The sequence below is a fragment of the Prionailurus viverrinus genome, chromosome C1 (genome assembly GCF_022837055.1).
Source record: "Prionailurus viverrinus isolate Anna chromosome C1, UM_Priviv_1.0, whole genome shotgun sequence".
NCBI classification, from domain to species: Eukaryota; Metazoa; Chordata; class Mammalia; order Carnivora; family Felidae; genus Prionailurus; species Prionailurus viverrinus.
The window spans coordinates 114,178,280-114,200,166 of record NC_062568.1 but is presented as its reverse complement, the minus strand read 5'-3'; the positions used below and the strand labels follow the sequence as shown (position 1 = coordinate 114,200,166).

General features: G+C 52.0%; 1 protein-coding gene across 1 annotated transcript in view; it reads left to right on the top strand.

Annotated features, from left to right (window-relative positions):
- Positions 1 to 1,670: 1,670 nt before the first annotated feature.
- PTGFRN (prostaglandin F2 receptor inhibitor) overlaps positions 1,671 to 21,887 on the top strand; it is an 87,570-nt gene continuing 67,353 nt past the window's right edge. Inside the window, exon 1 of the mRNA XM_047870772.1 lies at positions 1,671 to 2,076. Coding sequence (XP_047726728.1) covers positions 1,680 to 2,076 — 397 coding nt within the window. The 5' untranslated portion in view covers positions 1,671 to 1,679. The remainder of the gene's footprint in view (positions 2,077 to 21,887) is intronic.

The following is a 21,887-nucleotide window of genomic DNA, read 5'->3' as shown; positions in this document are numbered from 1 at the left end:
TTGCGGCGGGTGGGGGCGGGGTGTAGGTACAACCATTCAGTCCATAGCACGTGCTCACTTGAATGTGACCAAGTGCCAAGACGTGTGGTCCAGACATTAAGCGCTGTGGTGGGGTTAAGAAAGGAAAAGATCCCAGCTTCTGGAGGGGCCCAGCCTTCCTCTTCTCTGTGGTTCCAGCATCTCCCAAGGCCTAACATCAGGCTTGCATTTAAGGTGGATTGAATTAAATTCAAAAACTTCCCAGCGAAATTCTAGAGGGTTCCATGGGATGGGAAGTGGAAAGGGATTTCAGGGTGGGTGAACAGAACGAAGAGCACCTCGGTGGCAAAAATGAAATAAAAATGTTTTCTTTATTGTGTTAAACTAGGATTTACCATTTTAACCGTGTTTAAGTATACAGTTCGGTGGCATTAAGACATTCATATTGTTGTGCCACCGGGGATGAATTTTTTTTAATGTTTATTTATGTATTTTGAGAGAGAGAGAGAGCATGCACGCACATGCATGCAGGAGTGGGGGGGGGGCGTGCAGAAAGAGGGAGGGAGACAGAATCCCAAGCAAGCTCTGTCCGCCCTGTTAGCCCCAAAAGGCTGGATCCGAAATCAAGAGTGGGACGCTTAACCCACTGAGCCACCCAGGCGCTCCTTTAAGAGTCCCTTTCGGAAGGGTCCATACCTGGCTAACCACACACCTGTTAATGGAAATGATGCATCAGAGTAAAATCAGGGTTCCCCTCCCCAACCCAGGCAGTTTGTCCATTAACATCTGTGATCTGTTTTGCGTGTATTAATGAAAGGCCTTGGTGTTGGGGGGGGCATGGCGCGCCACGATGGTCCCTTATAGGAGCACTCTTGTGAATCACCCTTGTGAAGTTTTAAACGATGAACACTAACAATTTTTTTTTTCAATACTGTGCCTTTTGTATTCAAATCGGAAGCTCAGAACCCTATTGTAGGGAAAAAAGAGTATTGGTAACCAGTTGTGTCCGCTTAAAGCAACACCCATTTAGTCTTAAGAGTACATTCCATACCAAGAACTGTAGCTATTAATACATGGAATTTTGGTCTTGTTTTTTTGTCTTTTCCCCATGGGTGTATTTGTGGGAAGTGTTCTAATCAATGCCATAGACACCCGGGAGAGGGAAGAGGCCCACCTGGCCACAGGGCGGTGAGCAGAGCCTGTGAGATCGAGGCTCTGGTCTTGCCACTTGGCCGTGAGTCCTTGGGCAGGTCACCTGAACACGAGGTCTCCGTACCACGAAGAGGTTGGAATCGGTGACCTTTAAAGTCCTCTCACCTCTGGGGAAGTCCTACCTGAACAATGTTTGGCAAGAGCCCGGCGGCTTGTCGGTGGGGTGCTGGGCTGGAGACGAGCGGTGGTGGAGGTGGGGGTGGGTGGGAGGCAGCTGAGGAAACAGCAGACACGCGTGGGTGCGTCCAGAGTGGCGGGACGCGGGCTGTCGGGGAAGAGAGCTGCAGCGATGGGGCTTCCAGCGGAGTCCTTCCAAGGCCAACTTTTAAAGGTCGGAGGAAAGTTGGTCGTGGGGCGGGGGCCCGAGGGGAGAGGGGGGTGGGCTCCTCCGCCTCCTCCCCTTTAAGCGGGTGGCCGGGCGCTGCCTCCGTTACCTGGAGCGGGGAGGGGCTTGGGAAAGTTTGTGTTTGTTGCTGGCAGAGCGCCGGATGGGAGGCGCGGGCGGGCGGGCGCTGCGGCTCTTCCCTTTTGCTTTCGGGAAGCGGTCGGGGCTGCGCGCTCGGCTCGGCGGGGCGGCTCCGGCGCCCGGCTCCCGGTGCCCGGCCGGCGGGAGGCGCGAGGCGGGAGGCGGGCGGGGGCAGGCGGGCGGGCGGCGCGGAGCGAGGGGCTCACGTACGGCCCAGCGCTGGGATTTCTCGGCTCGCGAGGAGAGCGGAGCAGGCGCGCGGCCCGGGCGGGGGAGCGCGGACTCTGGAGCAGCCGGAGCTGGAGGAGGAGGAGGAGGAGAGGCGGCGGGGACGCAGGAGGCGGGGGAGAGCCGCTCCCGCCCGGCGAGCATGGGGCGCCTGGCGCCGAGGCCGCTGCTGCTGGCGCTCCTGGGGCTGGGTGAGTGCACGCGCGGGGCTCGGCGGGGCGCGGGGGGCCCGGGGGAGGCTCGGCGGGGCGCAGCTGCGGCGCGCGGCCTGGGGCGCCGAGGTGCCGGGCGGCTCCCGGGAGAGGCGGCGGGGTACGCGGGCGGCGCGGGCCGGCGGGGAACGGCGCCGAGCCGCCCGGAGCGGGGCGCGAATCCGGCGGGGCCGCCCGGCCAGGCCGCGCGCCTCGCCCCACCTGTGCGGGGAGGGCGGGGGAGTGGCCCGTGGCCGGCTTCCCCCCGCCGCCCCGCAGCCCTCCCTACCTGTTGGCCGCCGGGAGCCGGCTCACCTTGAACTCCCGGCCTCGGAAGGTGCCCGCGGTCCCCAGCCGCGTCCCCAGGAGGGGGGCGGAAATACGCGCCTTTGATGTGCCCCGCCGTAGCCGAGACGGGCCCAATCGCCCCTGGCACATGCCAGCCCACGCTGAGTTGCCTTTCCAGGGATGGCAGGGAATCCGCCAACTTCCTTCTACGAAGGTCACGGGGTGGCCCAGAGCGCTACAGGAAAAATCGGTGTGCGCGTCCTTCGTCATATTGGCGGTGGCTCGATATTCTGCCTCAGCCTTTTCCTTCAGCTCTTCTTCAAGCTGCCTAGCTGCACATTTGCACACAAAGACCTGGGAGCCGTGGCTTCTCCAACTTTTCCTACCTGTTACTTTTCTTCCCTTTCCTGTCCCCTGTCTTCCACCCTCCCCAAATCTGGGTGCCTCTGGATAATTTGGCCCAGAGCCTTCCCCCAACCCAAGGAATCTTTGGGGTGTGTGTGTGTGTGTTCTCTCCATTTTCCTTTTACCCCATACACACAGACACCATCTTCGTGTAAATCTACGTGATTATCATAGTAGGGTTATTTAACATAACCGTGCAGTTAGCAACAGTAGAAATGCATATGTTTGTTAAGTGACCACCAAGGTACCTGAGGTTCTGACCCCAGTGCTTTGATGTTCTTTAATATTCTTGGATCCCTTTGGTCTGTGTCAACCAGAACAGAAGGAGGCCTGCGACCTGACCCGGGGTTCCCTTCCAAACCCCGAGAGAAGGCAGATCTGAATCATTTGCAGAATGCATGGTGTATGGTATTTGTCCCAGCCAGGCCCCAGCTGCACACAGGGCAGATGACTACTCTGCACTTACAGGCAGAGGTCCCAGTGGAAGCCTTCCACAGCCACTCCTTTTTCTGCTGACACCAGGGCCCACACTGTCCCAACCCCCACGACTCCTGCTGCTGGTGGGCCAGCCTTTCTAGCTGCTACTGGGTTTTTTTTCTTCACCTTTGAAGGCTTTTTCTATAATCCACTCCCTAAGAGAGCTCGTCCAGCCATATTGCTTTAGCTGCAACCATGTGCAGAAAGCTTCCAGATCTTTCACTTAGTTTTGTAGCATGCCTTGTACGGTCTCGGATCCTAAGGCTTTATACCCTTCACGCCGGGACCCTTGAAGTTCTCTGCTGTGATAGTCCATTAATGGACTGATGTATCAGGATCAAACCAAGCCATGGCCCATGGTTGGTTGCACAGACTGTGCACTGCACAACTCTAGGCGTCATTATTCACATTGTAGCCAATGTGAGTGACTCCCCCTAGAGTTGTGCAGTTTACAACCTGTGTACCAGCTCAGATGGTGGGCTCAGGTGGAAGTTTGAAAAGAGTGCCCTTGGGTGTAACTACGTCGAGGGAAAGGCAAAGGGGGAAAAGAGATTGGCAAGAGCAAAAATAGAAACGGGGAAAGCACAGCTTGTAGAAGTCTTGGTTGTATGTGTCCCAGTGTATCCTGTGCTGGTTGGGCATTTCGTGTTAACTATACATGAACGTCTATGGTGTCACCAGCTAGTGCCTTTTCCTCTAACAGCTCCTGAGCTTGGTATTCCAGATGATAGCTCTGCCCTACAGCATCGCACTCGCTGTGGCTTCGTTGTGACCTCTGGGAAGCCCTCCGTGCTGTACTGGCTCCGGAAACTTAATATGTTGATGAACAAGCTCATCTTTCCTCTTGTGTTGCATCCTGGTGTGATCTTGCTGTCACTGCTCTTTTTTGACCTCTGTGTTCACACAGTCCCTCGATTTTGTGGCTTTTTCCCCCTAGCACAGACTCCAGGTTCTTCCCATTCTTCTTGTTTCTGCAGCTACTATCCTACTAGCCCAGGTTCTGATAGTTCCCCCCACAGATAACTTCTGACATCTTCCTGGTTGACCTTTTCCTCCAACCTCCCTTCTTAGTTCATCATTGTCCAGAAGGTTCGTTTTTGGGGGTCCCACCTGTGCTCATTGGTTATGATTTTTTTCCTCCAAGGCTGCTATGCCCCTTGTGGTCTCTTCTCTCTGATTTTCTCTCTGAATCAAATACTTCGTTCTAGGTAATGTTTGCTGTCCTTTGCATAGAATGTATGTGAACCTTCTGGACTTTCTATTTCCCATGGCCTGGGAATGTTTTTCCTGCTTCTCCCCTCTCGCCTGTGTATTCCCTTTCCCCCTAAAACTCGCTTCCTCCATGAAATTTTCCTACGTCTGCCTCTCCGTGATCACATCGGAATCCACTCAGCTTCGCAGAGAAGGCTTTCACTTCTGTTGCCTGCGTCTGACCCGTCTTGTCCATCCATTCAAATACAGCATTTCTCGAATACCCATTAGAGCCCACAGAACGTCCCAGATGGATGCCTCATGGAATGGTCGGTGCGGGTGGATGGACAAATAATGAAACAGCTAACTATAAGACAGAATGAAATACCTGACAGAGGAACCATGTGCTGGTAGGAAGCAAGGAAGAGGATGATTAATTTTGACTTGGGGTTGGGGTTGATTTTGCTGAAGAGGTGACATTTGAGCTGAGCCTTGAGGATAATTAGAATTTTGAAAGAAGGGGTGGGAGAGCATTCCAGGAAATGCACACTTGTGGGAAGGCATCAAGTTCAGATGAGTGAGAGTGTGTGGCTGCTTCAGGAAGGGCAGGGAAGCTCCTTGGAGCTGGAGGGAGGACGAACAGGTGGGAGGGGAAAGGTGGGTGTGGGGTAGGTCCTGAAGGCTTTCTGTGCTGTGCTGAGAAGTCTGGGCTGCGAGGGCTGGGTTTGTTGGCCTCATGGGTGTATTCTCCAGTCGTGTCACTTACTTATCTCACTGTATATAATTGTCTCTTTCTGGGCTAAATCCCCACCCTGATTATAACCCTAGAGCCCGGGACCATGGTCATCTTGTTCACTGTAGTATCCTTACTACTAATAGGATAGTAGTAGTACCTGGCCCATAGTAGGTATTTGGTAAGTGTTGGCTGACTGAATGAATACACGTATATATCCCTCAATCTGTGGGTAATGGGTAGCCATTAGAAGCTCTCAGGGTAAGGGGCGCCTGGGTGGCTCCGTCGGTTAAGTGCTGACTTCAGCTTAGGTCATGATCTTGTGGTTCGTGAGTTCGAGCCCTGCGTTGGGCTCTGTATTGACAGCTTGGAGCCTGGAGCCTGTTTCGGACTCTGTCTCCCTCTCTCTCTCAAAAATAAAATAAACATTCAAAAAAAAAAAAAAAGCTCTCAGGGTGAGAGGAACACAAACATGGGGATGTATTTGAGGAGGTAACACACAGCATGGATTAGAGAGTGAAAGGTACAAAGATCTGGGGAGGGATTCAGATATTCTCCATGTGTGTTTTTTTTTTTTTTAATTTTTTTTTTAACGTTTATTTATTTTTGAGACAGAGAGAGACAGAGCATGAATGGGGGAGGGACAGAGAGAGAGGGAGACACAGAATCCAAAGCAGGCTCCAGGCTCTGAGCCATCAGCCCAGAGCCCGATGCGGGGCTCGAACTCACAGACCGAGAGATCGTGACCTGAGCTGAAGTCGGACGCTTAACCGACTGAGCCACCCAGGCGCCCCTCCATGTGTGTCTTTAAAGAAAGGAATAACTTGCAAATCCATTGAAATCGTTTTTATTTATTTATTTATTTATTTAAAAAAAATTTTTTTTTTCAACGTTTATTTATTTTTGGGACAGAGAGAGACAGAGCATGAACGGGGGAGGGGCAGAGAGAGAGGGAGACACAGAATCGAAAACAGGCTCCAGGCTCTGAGCCATCAGCCCAGAGCCCGACGCGGGGCTCGAACTCGCGGACCGCGAGATCGTGACCTGGCTGAAGTCGGACGCTTAACCGACTGCGCCACCCAGGCGCCCCTCGAAATTGTTTTTAAATGACAAAAGCATTACGTCTATATTTTAAAATTCAAATAGGATAGAAAAATTTTGTACTGATTAGGCCAGACTGCTTTAACAAAGAAAGAGTCTCGAAGCATAGTGGTTCAAACGATATAGAAGTGTCTTTCCAAACAGTCCCAAGGGGATGTTAAAGGTTGAATAGTATCCCTGCCCCTCGCAGCCGTTCTGGCATCCTGGCTGATGGCAGTCCCCTGTCTTCAGCCCACTTAATGTCAGCTTGGTTGTCACCATCACCGTGCCGGCCCCATATTGAGGAAAGATCATAGAGGAGAACACCTGGGGGTTTCATAGGCCAGGCTCGGAAGGGGCGCTCATCATTTCTGTACACATTCCATTCAAGAGAACTTAGTCTGGTCACCCTAGCTGCAAGGGAAGCTGAGAAAAAGTGGCCTGGCAGCAATGGAGTGCCAGCTGCTGTGGAAGAGAAGAGTGGATCTGGCTGGGGGGGGTGGGGGGGTGGGGAAGGGGGATGGGGGTGGACCAGCAGTCTCTGTCAGTTACAGAGGATGTAAGGTAAAAAGCAAATATGCCCACCCTTGCACCGCCCAGGCTCAGCCACTCGTATGATGTGCGTGTGTCCATATACTGAATGTTTCATTGGTTCTTTTTGTTTCTTTTAAAAAAAAATTTTTTTTAACGTTTATTTATTTGTGAGACAGAGAGAGACAGTGTGAGTGAGGGGAGGGGCAGAGAGCGAGGGTGACACAGAATCCGAAGCAGGCTCCAGGCTCTGAGCTGTCATCACAGAGCCTGACGCGGGGCTCAGACCCATCGACTGCGAGGTCATGACCTGAGCCAAGGTCGGACACTCAACCGACCGAGCCACCCAGGCGCCCCGGTTCTTTTCGTTTCTGTAGACGGCTCTGCACGTGACAGTAACGATATTTGCTGTTTCTAGAGCGCATATCAAGCATCAGGTTTTATTGTGCATTCTCTTACTGAATCCTCATAATACGTTGAGAATGGTGCTGTTCTTTTCCCCATGTTGCACACGAGGAAACTGACTTCCCGTGTCCCGAGTCATTCAGCTGTTCCACGGCGGAGCCAGGATTTGATCACTGGAGTCCACTGTGCCTGTTACCACGGAAAAGTTGACCGATGTTCGCCATCACCTTATGCTGTTTGTTGCTTGAGATTAGTTTTGCCAGAAAAGGGCAGCAGCATTTGGACACTCGGAGCGCAGTCAAACAGAGGAGGGCCTGGGACAAGTGCAGTCCAAGTGCAATTCTTGAAGGGGCCGTTGCAGGAGCCACCTCCCAAATGTAGCGACTCTGCAACCCTTAGCAGGTCACCAGGGACCCAAGGGCAACTTCCTCCAGAAAGCACGGGAGGAGGGGAAGGCTGGCAGGAGGAACCTAGTGAATGCATCCAGCTTAACGGTCTTTGAAGTGCCGTGGCCTTCAGAGATTCCTTGGCACTCATTTTAGCCTTGTTAACAGAATTCCTGTATCTGCCAAGCTGATTAATGCCTGCCCTGGCTATAATTATTCTTATTAGCCTGCTGAATAGGAAGCCTAGTTGTCAGTGATGGCTCCTTACAAGGCGGTCCGGCCGGTCGGCATTCGTATGACTATTTTGTTTTAGCGTTTTTTTCCCCCCCTGTAGATTGAACATACATTTTCATATCGGCACGGTGTGTGGAAGTCCCAGAAGCTGTGTGCTTGTCCCGCAGTGTGTGTCTGCATCTCACTTTATATCAAATGAAGCTGGGGGGAACCTGTCAGGGCACTTCGTAGCCGGTCAGTTTAATTGCCTTGCTTCCTTAAAGGCAGGGGAGCAAGGCCATATGACTCTCTGCCTTGGGAAAATAACTTGAACTGGCAAAGACGCTTCATAATTTATCTTCTGGAAAAGGCGAAGTGCTGCAGTTGGCACAGTCAGTGGTTTTTAGGTCTTGGAATAATCATCCCCCCCCCCCCCCCCCAACTGTAGCGTCTTTGCAAAGCACCAGAATGAGACCCGGTCGTTAACGCAGTTGCGGACCGGCAATGTGATTTCCCGGAGACTAGAGATAATGGCACCGTGTACACGTTTGTGTTCTTCGAATGCTGATTTCTCCACAATGCTCCCTAAGTGTTTGTGTGAGATTACGGAGTCGCTCAGCAGCATGATTCAAGTTTAAGTATGATGTTTCTGGGACCTTAATTGCATCCTGCTTTGCACCTTTATAAGCAGCTGGAACGTGAGCATTTGCATCATTCGGGATATTTCAGGGGAGTCGAGAAACACTGGCTAGGGTTGCTGTGTCTCAGATGAATTTTTCTCGGCACTGAAGGACAGGATTATGTTGAAGGGTTCAGGACGCATTTCAGAATGGGTGCTCCCTTTGAATCCTAATGAAATAGAAGCAGTGTGCAGATGGTTGGGTTACTTCTCAGACCTTCAAAGTGACACCAAGGGGCGCCTGGGTGGCTCAGTCGGTTAAGCGTCCGACATCAGCTCAGGTCATGATCTCGGCGTCTGTGGGTTCGAGCTCCGTGTCGGGCTCTGTGCCGACAGCTCAGAGCCTGGAGCCTGCTTCAGATTCTATGTCCCTCTCTCTGCCCCTCCCCCACTCGTGCTCTGTCTCTCTTTGTCTCTCAATAATAAATAAAACATTTAAAAAAAATTTAAAAATAGAAGTGACACCAAGCCAAGAATGTCCTGGTAACGATTCTTCTCCGTCCTTATGTAGAGCGGGACTGGGCCAGAACTTCGCAGCCTGTCGGCCATGGTAAGAGGAGCCAGTGTCATGATGCAGATGCTCTCAGCCCCCGGAGCCCACAGGTCGGAGCCGCCTCTAAACCAGACGCCCTGTTTACTGAAGAAGGCCCTGCAGATATTATCACTTCCCGTGTGCGCTCCGGTTTGACCGCGATTGCTAGTTGTCTCTTACCGGTGAACCACAACCCTTTCGCCCCGTTCTGGCCTTGGGAGGAGCTGTTTGAAGGTGGAAATTGAGCAGTCCAGTGACCTGGTGAGAGGTCACTTATCCATTCAGTGACTACTGAGAGCGTGCACCCTCCTCGGCCCAGGCATTGTTTTGACTGCCGATTGCACAGTGAACCGAGCTGACTCAGGTCTGCCGTCCCACCCGAGGGACGGGATGCATGGGTGTGTGGTGGGTGGTGTCCCCACAGGGTGCAGCACCGCCTGGATGATGGAGGTGAGGGTCAAGGGCATGCAGCCGGGGATGGCGGCAGCTAGGGAGCAGGACCAGGAAAGGAGAGTTCTAGAAGGAATAGTCAGGGCTGGAGGAAGATCCAGGAGGGCCCTCTGTCAGAAGCAAGCAGAGACGGTTTGAGGAGACCCGCTATGGGGGTTGGTCAAATGCTGCTGAAAATGCAGGAAGATCAAGGCGAAGAGAAGCCTTGGATGGCGAGATTGTGATTCTGACCCAACAGTGAAGGACGAGGCGGAATCGCCGACGCCGAGGAGTGAGTGAAGTGGGACCGCCATAGCAGGTGCCACAGCTCACCTTTTCAGGTTGTTGCCTGCTGGGAGGCCAGGCTGAGTGGGGTGGAGGGCTGCTACAGGATGATTGCTGGGGCTGCACTCCAGGGATGGGGAGGCAGCAGGGTGGGAGGCTTCCAGAGCACCCTGGCCCTGGAGGTCGGAGTGCCAGGCAGTCTCCCCGAGAGGAGGGAAGGGCGAGGTGGAGGGGGGATGTGCAGGGAGCAGTGTGGCATGGGAACCATGGGCTCGGCCACGCTTGCAGCCTTTTTAGCCTGAAGAGTGGTCACAGAGTCCCCAGACATGCCCGATAGAGGTTGTCCGTGTGTTCCCTTTCTCTGCACAAACTGAAAGTGTTTCCCGTGTTCCTCTGGACGTCTTCTTCCTTGTTGATTGGTGGAATTAGCCTCCTTTCTGATGGCTGCTTTTAGACCTTCAGCTGCTAGGTGGGACTTCCAGCACAGGGACTTTGTGGCCATTTTTATAACCCATCTTTATCTCATGCTCACCGGCTAAGAAGATTTCAGCAGTTTGTATTCCATGTGCTTTTTCTAAACTCTTTCTGCTCTCGGAAATCACTTTCATGGAGGCCAAGTAGGGATCAGGCTTTGGAATGTGCCCTTTAGCAGCCCTCCAACATCGGACGGGTTTCTTCACCTCTCTGACCTCGGCTTCTACATCTGTCAAGTGGGACTAGTATCTCACTTGCAGGTTTGTCACGAAGATAAAAATCTAGAAAAATGCAAACACTACACTTTCTGTGGTCCTTAGAGCTTTGCTACTCAAAGTGGGGCTCGGGGACCGGCTGCGTTGGCGGCATCAGGGAGAGAATCTCAGGGCCTGCACTCCAGTCTGTGGAGTCAGAGTCTGTGTTTTAACCGGATCCCCAGGGGATTCAAATGCCTGCTAAAGTTTGAGAAGCACTGGCCTGGAAGAGAGCTTGGCATGTATCTGGTGGCCTTGGCTTCCCTTGGTGAGCTCTGTCTGAGGCAAAGGCCGTGGTCAGGGTTAGAGCTAGAAGTGAGCTGGGGTGGGCGCTATGGGAATGTGACAGGCGCTCAGTTGGCCACGAAGGATGCGGTTCACGTAGGTCTGTTGTGGTGGCAATTATATCATGTCCAGGTGTTGTAGGGAAAAGGCAGGATCCTGTGACTAGCAGGAGTTGGGGGCTGGAGAGCAGGTATGCCAGGGAGAAACCAATATGGGGATTATTCCTCCCTAAGAAATTCCTCCCTACCTCTTACATAGCACTTAGTTTGTGCCTGGCACTGCACTTACCGCATATGAAGTCCTTTAGCGAGCTTCAGAACCCATGAGTCAGGTGCTGTTACCACCCCCATTTGAGAGATGGTAACACTGAGTCACAGAGACATGGAGCAAACTGCTCCAGGTTACGGGCAGTGGCGGAGCTGCTGGGATTCAAGCCCACACCGCCTGGCTCCAGAGTCTGGGCGTGTTAACCACAGTAGGCTGTTCTGCTTCTCTGTGTCAGTACAGATATGCAGAGTCTGACCTGGGTTGGAAAACAGACAGAGGAATTGATACAATTAGCCAAAATGTGCTAACATGTGTTTCCTTGTCTTTTAAAACAGCAGGTGCAGATTCTGGCCCTGATCTTCCACTCACTAGTTTTGTGACCTTGGACAAGTTGCTGACTAGCTCTTAGCCTCAGTCCAGTAAGGCCTGGGCTAGCTGATCCCGAAGGCCCCCTTCCATCTCCAGGACTGCTGGAATCCGCGCTGACCCCTGCTGGCGGCCATATGGGCTGCTTGGTCCAGCCCTGGGGTCCCTGGCTCCTGGCCTATCTTCCCCAGCTCTCCTCCTGTCTATAGCCTGCGCCTCTCACCTCTCACCTGCCTGGCACCTTTCCACAGAGGGACGGCTGGGGACCCAGAGGGCTCTGGGAATTGTTTGTTCTGTGTCCATGTTGGTAACTGCTTCCTCCTTCCAGACCACTTCCCGTGCTGGGAAACAGGGTATCTTTCCCTGTGGTTCTTGAGGTCACGGAGGTATCCCAACCACCAGGCCAACTGCACCTTCAGACGGACTTTCTGGGAGAAGTTGCAGAAACAGTAAAACCAATTAGGCATTTCTAGATGGCGGACATTTTCTTATTACTGATTCGGTTGTTTGCAAGTGTTGTTGAGGAAATCAGCCATTAGTGAGTGAGTCGGGGTGGAGATAATCAAGTCTCAGCCCTCAGAAATGGGACTTGTGTTTTCTTCCACATTTAGCCTTCCAATCTAGGAGAGAGCCTGGGAGACGGTTACTTTGCATAGACTCTCTTTTTCCTAACAGTCTCCACCCCACAGTGAGAAGAGACAAAGACATCTTTAAATGTGTCCACATATCGATGCTAGTTTGGATTTTCCACTTGCCTAAAGGACAAGAGAGTCGAAATTCCGACACTTCCAATCAGGAGCCTTAACTGGCTCAAAAATGTGTTTCTCGTTTGTGGGGCCTTTCTTCCTTTTCATTCTGTTAGTCTGAAGGAGGAAGTTAAAAACGACGTTGGATGTGATACCAACGAAAAGGGTGTACCCGGAGGACCTCCGTGTTGTTGCTGTGGCCTTGGTCTTTGCTGCGTCCTGGCTGCCTTGAGATGTAATGTGTGCTGCTGACCTAACAGTGCTCCCTCACTCATCTTGGATGTGGAGATTTTCCCAGGCTTACCAGGAGCCTTCCAGGAGTGAGTTCTTGCATGTGTTTGAAGGTGAAGGGCTGGCTCGTGTGGTATAAATGCACCGTCCCCTAGGATGTCCTAAGAGCGGAGTGCCAGCCGATTTGGTGTCTGTCCAGCGCGCTGCCGTTCTGCTTCTGTTGCGGCGAGGACTTCAGAAAGCGAAGCCAAGCCACTTTGGGCACGGCGATTCATTTTTCCATTTTCCGAAGGCTGGCACATCCAAATGTTTTCTTATTTATTACAGGGCACCGTAGTCCGTCATCTTCGACTGAGGAATCCGTACAGTAAGCCTCAAGCTCAGGCCACGGTGCCTAGCCCAGAGCCTGGCATGTGGCGGGCCCCTGTATTGAGCAAAGTGGTGGCGGTTGTGGATAAATGATTCGTGCCCAGTTGCTACCCTACTCTGCCGTATGAGACGTTCCTGCTTTTCCTCGGGAGCTTACGTTTTAGTGCTTCAGCAGCACTTAGGGACTATTTACTGTGTTTCTGACACTGGGAAATTACAAAGGAACTAGGAAAGGGGGGGCCAACGTGGAGACGGAACCCGTTATAACAGAGTGGCTCGCCGGTGCTTTTGAAACGTCGAAGTGGCTGAATCATTAGATAGCTGTGCATATGGGGCTGTCAGGATCCCAGGGACAAAAGCGAGGCCAGGAGCTGTTATTATGGAAAGGCTCCACGGAGCAGGTGGGACTAGAAAGCACTTTGAGCCAGGAGCAGGCAGAGCATTTCAAGTTAGGAGAATGACCCGCACAGTGTCTCGGAGGCGGGAGTAGATCGGTGTCGTGCCGGTTGGCATTCCGTCCGGGAATTAGCTGACTTAAACTGGAACGGTACGAGAGACCTCAGGGGATGTGGATATTAAGCTCTGAGGAGGGGAGGTTGGCGGAGAGGACGAATGTGAGCAAAGTCACCCTGAGAGGTGTTGTCAGTGCCCACATAGCAGCTCAGAGCCCACGTGCCTAAGGCTGGTGAGGTCTGCTGGGGCTTGCAGGGAGCTCGCCTGTTAAATTCAGGTGGTAAGTCAGGCCCTAATCCTATTCTGGGTTGTTTCCTACAAGGAAAATGGCTCACAAAACAATTACTGATGTTCCCCATAGGTGGTCGATCAGAACATTTCTTCAAAGGACTAACACCTGATAAGAGACACAGATACCTCGTAGAGGAGAGAAGAGGGATTTTAGATGCTTTTCTCTGGAAACCCGGTTTATGCAACCGCGTGGTCCGTTCATCAGAGCCCCCGCTTTAATAACAATTTATCCCGCAAATAAGCGTGCAGTCGAAACACCAGGATGAGTCTCAGCTCAAGGGTTGTACCTCGTGCAGTCGAAACACCAGGATGAGTCTCAGCTCAAGTGTTGTACCTGGCTCGTAAGTGGCAGAGGACGGAGCTCTGTGGGCGCATCTCCGGAATATCACAGCGGTGTAGCAAGGTGGGGGTATACTGCCCAGTTGTAGCCTCAGGATCCACGAGCCTTACGGGAGTTAACCCCAAGGCCGGGTGTGAGTTTGGTCCTAAGGAAACGGCAGTGCTCACATGAGCTCTGTGTCCCGTCCAGCACGCTCATCGAAGGCATCCGGGCCTCAGAACAGACAAGTGTGAGAACGGAACCCGTGATGGTTTTCCCCAGTCACCCTCACTCCATGCCCTTAGGAACCGACTCTACAGCCTATGTATGCAGTGCCCCTCTTCTGTTCATATGTCGTCTTGGAATTAATTCCATTTGTTTGAGTCTCTGGGGCTCAGGTCAAGCCTTGCTGCCCTGAGAGAGGATGACACGTTCTGATCCAGGGTGAGGCTGCCTGTAGCACATTCCTTTGTCGTTGGCTCTCGTTGAGCCACGTTCCTTCACAGCACAGCCATCAATTGATGGTCTGTTTATTAGGAGGGGTTTTATCTCACCCCAGCTGGAAGCCCCGTGAAAACGGGACGGTGTCCATTTTTGTTTACCCCGGCGTGTAGGCATGCAAGCCTGCGGACGATTAGATTAGTGTGTGTGCTTAGAAAACGTCTGTAGATATCTTGCATATATACGTGTGCAAATAGCGTGTGTACTGTAGAGGGCACGTACCGCACCTCTGTGAGATGCACATGTAAAATCTGTGTTGTGGAACCTTAATCACAGGATTCAGAGGTGACCTGTGTGTCCTCTCTTTTGCACGCGTGCTTGCGGTCTCTTTTTGTGACTACACAGTATTTCTGGAGGACTGGCCTGTGACTCCATTTCTAGGACAGAGGGTTGTGGAGTGGGCTAGGAGAAAATGGAGTCCACACGTGAAGAAGAAGGGATGGGAAAGCCTCCAGTCTTGCTTGGGAGGTTTTCCTCAGTTCTTTTCCTTGGCAGCTGGTGCAGAGGACCGACCACTCTGGCTATTGTCTTTCCGCCACCTCCACCCCTTCCTCCCTTTGTGGAGTTGACACAACCTCTCCCATCCCTAACTGGCATCTCCTCCCTTCCTGGGCTTCCTTGTGCTCACAGCGTGGAGAAGCAGGCTTCTCTACTCCCAGTGCGAGCCTCAGGGGCCCCGTGGCAGGGTCAGTCCAGACCACAGCCTGCGGGCCTGTCACCCTTGCTCCGGCCAGCAGCCAGCTCTGGCCACGTCTGAGGGAAGGGGCAGTGTGCTGCTGCCTGCGGCCCCGTGGCTCACCCCTCCGTTTGCCTCCTTCATAACTACTACTTCCTCTCCATCCTGTGCCAGGCATTACTCTAGAGCTCTGGGCATGTAGGGACGTAGACACAGTCCCTCTACCCCTGTAGCTGCCAGTCTAGATGTGGAGGCGTGACCCACACACGGGAAGCAAGGTGACGTTGAAGAGGTGTCCGAGATCATTCGAGACGAAAACGTGTGGAGAGAAGGGAGAGTATTGGGGGCTGGTTTAGACAGAGGCGCTCTTGCAGGAGAGGTAAGGTGACGGACATAATGCTCCATACCTGTGTGTGTTACTACCTGTGTCTCCTCTGTACCTGTCTGTGCGTTTTTTAGGCTTTGGTGCCGTGTCTGGAACGAGAACCTTTTATAAGGATCCAAAGCACCCAGCTGTGTTGGCTCCTCTAGCCCCACGGCAGAGTGATAATAACCCTGAGGTGTCAAAATGTGGGCTTTGGAATATTGGGATTGCGTCGCCTCCCGAGGTACCGAGGTCCCCGCCCCACGGTGTTCTTGACCGATGCTGTGTGTGACAGGTGCCCTAGCCCTGTGCTCTTTGCTTTCTGCGCTGAGCTTAGCAAAGAGCTCTTCTGGAAGTTACTGATCAGGGGTCATTTCTGATATCAGTGAGATGAAGTAACTCCTGTTCACCCCCCTAGACAATGATCCAAAGATCAGTTTGGGTTCTGACATTCCAGTTTACCAAAGCCCACTGAGGTAGAAGTGATCAGTGATTCTGTCACCTGGCACGTTGCTGGGCTGGGAATGTGGCGATGAGGAGGCAACGATCTGCCCCTTCAAGGGGCTCACAGTCCTATGAGGGCAGCACACGAGCTTCCTACAAACGGTGGCTGAGCCGAGTTGCCCCTCAGAGGCACATTCACAACTCTGGCTGGGGACTGAGGCAGGGGGAAGGGGGAGGTTGGGGATCAGGAACGGCTTCTGTCAGGTGAACTTCTATGAGCTTACTGAATCTTGTCGATCATCGGGGTTTTGTCTGACAGAGAAGGGGCGGGGTATTTGTTTCAGGCAGAGGGGAGAGCAAGGGTAGGGAAATTGACCCATTTGTAAGGGCATTTTTGTGGCTAGAGCTGAGGGTTAGAGCTGAGGGCCTCTCCAGAGGGAAAGGGTTGGGATGGGAGAGAAAATCGTAAGATTGGGAAGCGCTTTGAATGCCACCTGGAGGAGTTTAATTCTGATGTTGTAGGTGAGTGTCTGTTTTGTTTTGTTTTTTCAGGTGCTGTGTTCCCTAGAATGCTTTAAGCCCCTCCTGTCCTTTATTTACTTATATCTTAGGATTCCCGTTGTTGGAGAACTCCTCTCCTCCTGGCCTTTCTGCAAAGCTGCCACACTGTTTCCGCCTCCTCAGCTCTGGCCCTTGGCTAGGTGTTGGCTCAGTCACCTTACCTGGTGATGTGGTTCAGCACACGGTAGGTGTGTGAAATACCAGACTGATAGAGCTCAAGTCTTCTCCTTAAAGGGCGTGTGAAGCCAGAGTCTTCTGTTGAAGACCACCACAGTGTATTGCTTACTGAGCCTCAGTGGGGAAGATGGGCAGGGACGTCCACACCACCCATGGCAACCTGGCAGTGTGCCTAGAGGTGTTAAGGGTGGGCTTGAGTGAGGCCTTGCTAGGGAAGAAGGGTGGACAAGGCTAAGAAAGAGCAGAGAAAGGGTACCGGAGACAGTAAAATAGAGAGAGAGGACAAAGCTGGCTACGGTAGGAGTAGGGGAGTGTTTCACCGACGACTGTCTCAGGTGCCTTCCACGCACAAATGCGAGTTTAAACCCAATGTGAATCCCCCATTCTCTTGAAACTAGAGGCTGAAAGGAGGGCCAGGTGTTCGCCCAGAACTTGGCAGACCACGCTGGCCAGTTCGAACATGGGGAGAATTGAAAATGGCTGAGCAGTGAGGGATGCTGCTCAGTGCTTGGGCCGCTAGCAGCTGTTAATTTTACAGAACGCTCCAAACTAATCCTTCTGGATAGATCTTGCCGCAGCCTTTTCTGTCTCTGGTCCTTGGACAGAGAATTGTTTAAATCATTCTACACGTAGAGAGTTATTTTGGTTACTCATTAGCGCAGATTGCCTCCAAGTGGTCTCTGCGCGTGTCGCTTGGCCACCTAACTTCTCGGAACCTCAGTTTCCTTACTTAATCCTCTCAAGGTTGAGTATTAAATCATGTGAGCAGGCTTTGCAAACTGTAAAGCAGGGCTATAAATGTAAGGTGGTTTCTGTCCATTACTGAGTCTTTGAGGGCAAAGCTGTCTGCTCAATACTTGGTCTACTGTGTCCGTTAGGGTTCCGTCAGGGAAGCAGAGCCACTGTAAATATGGTGGAACAAGGCCCGTGTCAGAGGAATTAATCTTTACGCGATTATGGGAGGAGCTGAGGAAGTGAAGGCTTGAAAGGGGGAGCCGGAGGAGCCGAGGAAAACCACCGGTCAGGCCTCCTGAAGCACCGGTGGCCAGGTTGGGGCTTACAGAGGACCTGGGAGCCACGCAGAGTGGGACGGTGAACCGGGGGAGGGGGTGGCAAAGGGTCTGGGAAAAGCCTGTTTAGAGCTACCGCCTCTGCCTTTGCAGCCGAGCCAGTAGTGGTCTTGGGGTCATGCTGGTCGCTAAGGATAGTGCTTGGGAAGAAACCTGGAGCAGAAAGAAAAACCGGGACAAAACTGGTGCTCGCGAGTGCCCGCGCATCTGTCTCTCACCATCTTTAGCCACGGCGACCACCAGAGCGTAATGGCTGCAGCTTCCCTTCCCTCTGCCTCCCAAGTCTCACAGGTGCTTCTGAAAAATTCTGGGTTCCTCTCAACCCAGAGCTGCACAGGGAGGAGGATGCTGGGAGATGTAGTGCCAGCTTGGCCGAGCTGACACAGTAGACAACCCCACGATTTCATAACGTAGAATTAAAGATTTCGCAAGGCTCTGCCCCCACCCCGGGGTCTCTCAGGGGCCCTGGAACTGGAAGCGATGTCATGCTTACAGGATACAGCATTTTACTAGGAAGAAGTTCAGTCAGTTCGTGATCCAGTCTTTTTTTTTTTTTTTTTAATATGAAATTTATTGTCAAACTGGTTTCCATACAACGCCCAGTGCTCATCCCAACAGGGGCCCTCATGAACCAGTCTTTTAAGAAGTGGCTTGCAGTTGCGTTTTTCAACCGCTGGGGGCCCTGCATCTCTCCTGTTGTCCTCGCCCTCCTGTCCATCGTGCCGGAGGTAATGGTTATCTCACCAGAAGCTAAGTGAAGGCGGGTTGTTCCTGAAGAGCCTGTCGGTTCCGGTGGAGTCAGTGTTGTTCGTGTCACCGGGTTCTTGTTTGACCCACGGCATATAGATACTAGCTCCGCCTTGCCCTGGATGAAGGCTACCCCGTGCCCATGAGCAGGTATGAGCAGCTACAGACTGGAGCCAGATATCACGGAGATAGATGTTAGGTGAGAACAAGGCTTGCATGACTGGACCGCCCTTCCCCGCCCCGTGGTCTGTTCGCCACCCTGCCCCTCCCTCGTGTTGCGGCAGCCCGCCTGGGCCAGCAAAGACTCAGGGCCTTCTACGGTAAGCTCAGCCCCTAGGAAAATCCCACTGTGTGAGATTTAATGGCCATACCTGGACCTTGTTGTCACTCAGAATTCTTCTACCGTTTTTTTTTTCTTTTAACATTTATTTATTTGTGGGGGAGAGCACAAGCGGGGGAGGGGCAGAGAAGGGACAGAGGATCCAAAGCGGGCTCTGCGCTGACAGGCTGACACACTCGTGAGCCCGATGTGGGGCTTGAACTCACGAACTGCAAGATCACACCTGAGCCCAAGTCAGACGCTCAACTGACTGAACCACCCGTGTGCCCCTCTTTTCCCTTTTTGATTGTCCACTCTGATTTTCCTCATGACCACAGCTTCTTCCTTCTTGCCCCTTTTAAGTTCCCTTGTGTCTCTTGAACCTAATCTTCATCCTCACTGTGATCCCTCGATCTTTTTTTTTTTTTTTAATTTTTTTTTCCAACGTTTATTTATTTTTGGGACAGAGAGAGACAGAGCATGAACGGGGGAGGGGCAGAGAGAGAGGGAGACACAGAATCGGAAACAGGCTCCAGGCTCCGAGCCATCAGCCCAGAGCCTGACGCGGGGCTCGAACTCATGGACTGCGAGATCGTGACCTGGCTGAAGTCGGACGCTTAACCGACTGCGCCACCCAGGCGCCCCTGTGATCCCTCGATCTTGAATGTTCCTGTTGTCCAGTCCACCAGGCCACGCTCACTGTCCTGGGCTCTACTCCTAGTGTGGCGTGCATTTCAACGGTGGGCTTTTCGACATCCCATAACCCACTCCCGTAATCCTTTGCCAGTTCTTGCACGTGGTTGAGTTATCCACACCGACCGTTGTCTCTGATCCTGAGCTGTATCAATCATCCTGCTGGGGAAAATCTCAAAACCTGCCCACCTGAGTTTCCCCCAAATCAGGGGGTCATTACTGCATTTCAGCCCTCCCTTGTGTTCATTCTGTAATGGTTTCCTATTACAATCCTTTTTTTAAATGCTTTTATTTAAAATTTTTTAACGTTTATTAATTTTTGAGAGAGAGAGAGAGAGACAGAGAGAGACAGAACATGAGCAGGGGAGGGGCAGAGAGAGGGAGACACAGAATCCAAAACAGCTCCAGGCTCTGAGCTGTCATGACAGAGCCCGATGCGGAGCTCGAACTCACAAACTATGAGTGAGATCATGACCTGAGCTGAAGTTGGATGCTTCACCGACTGAGCCACCCAGGCTCCCCTCTATTATATTCCTTCTAATGGCTTATTCTAAACCTTTTCCATGAAAAGATATAAACCCCTCTCTGCTACTTTACTGAGACATTGGAGATGAACTTAATGTTCCTCAAGCTTTTGCCTCAAAACTTTTCTATAATTTGGGCATCTGGGTGGCTCAGTTGGTTAAGCATCCAATTTCGGTGAGCTCCGGTCATGATCTCACTGCTTGTGAGTTTGAGCCCCGCGTCAGGCTCTGCTGACAGCTTGGAGCCTGGAGCCTGCTTTAGATTCTGTCTCTATCTCTCTATCCCTCCCCTGCTCGCTCTCTCTCTCTCTCTCTCAAATATAAAATAAAAGATAAGAAAAAGGGGGGGGGGCTTTAATTTTACCCATCCTTTTCTCCTAAATTCTAACAAAAGTAAGGGCCCTGTCTTTGGCTCCTTTTGTCTCTATAATTATGCATACATTCTGTCTCCCTGTATGACCCCAGGCAACCTGTGGCTCTAAATATCATCTATGTGCTGGTGACTCTTCAATGAAGCTCTTTGCTTGGGCCTCCCCCCAGCTCCAGATATACACAGCTGACTCTTGGTCAACGTGGGTTTGAACTATATATGCAGATTCGCTTACATGTGGACTTTTTACAGTACCATACGATAAATGTATGTTCTTTCTTCTGATTTTCATAATATTTTCCTTTTCTCTAGCTTACTTTATTTTAAGAATATAATATACACTCCGTAGGACATACAAAATGTTGTGTTCATCAACTATGTTACTAGGAAGGCTTTTGGTCAACAACAGTAGGCTATTCGTAGCTAAGCTTTTGGAGAGTCAAAACTTATATGTGTATTTTTGGCTGCCTGGGGGGTTGGCACCCCTAACCCCCATGTAGTTTAAGGATCGGCTAACTATGCAAGGTGTATCCTGAGTCTGACCACTCTGAGAATGACTGCCATTACAGCCTGAGGACAGGTGCCCATCATCTTGTACTTGATCTACTGTACCTTGTCCTCGCTTCCCAGTTGGGTCCACCATAATCCGTCTTTCACACAGCAGCCGGGGGGAGCTTTCTAAAAAGCAGGGTCTGTCTGTCATTCCCTAGCTGATGTGCTTCCCATTCCAACCAGAGTCAAGGCCTCTGCCCCCTCCTTCATTACAGTCCAGTCACACTGACATTTTTTCTGTTCCGTGAACACCCCAAGCTTGCTCTGTCTTGGTGCCTTTATACTAGCTGTTCTCTCTGCCCGGAGCAGTCTTGCCCCAGCGTTCAGCCCCTGCCTCCTTCTCATTCTGGTCTGAACTCAAGGTCAAGGTGACCTTGTGAGAGGATCACCTTTCCTGACCTTGTTGGCAAAAGCAGCCTGCTACCCCTCCCCCACCCATCCCTGTCACTATCCTATCAGGTTATTTATCAGCACTCTGGGTTTGTTCCTTGCCCCCTTCCTTACTAGAACACCAGCTTCTTATGAGCAGGGACACTGAGCTGCGTGTCCCCAGTGCCTAGAAGGTGCTTGGAGAACCGACTGGTTGACTTTGCAGGATCACCTTCCCACTTGTGCCCTTCGTCTTGCCGGCTTTGGATCTTTTTCATGGTTGTGCCCTCTCTGGATTGCATCCTTGATCGTTCCCTTTCCCCTGGCTCTCTCTCGAAATCCCACACTGCATCACTGAGAATGCATTTCCGTGGTTGCCAGTGACCAGTAGTTATCAATTCAGTAGTCTTTTCTCAGCAGCGCTCTGCCTTGACTTTTCTGCAGGTTTGACATTGCTATTCGTTTTTTGTTTGTTTTTTCCCAAACCGAAACCTATCGCAGGAGTCTGCTCTCGATACTGTGCAGGATGCAGGGTAGGGAGCAGGTCCCGCCTGACCAGCTTGCAGGCTGCCAGGAGCAAGGAGATGGGTATGTGCATAAGGGAATGGCACGTTACTCTCAGCCTTTGAATCTTGAAAGCCTTGCATCCCACGGCTGCCAGAATAGAAGCCTTTCCTGTTTTTTTTCCTAACTCTGTGTCTGTGATTTTTTGTTTGCTTTGCTTTTGCTAAGTCTTTTTCGGCTGCTTGTGTCTT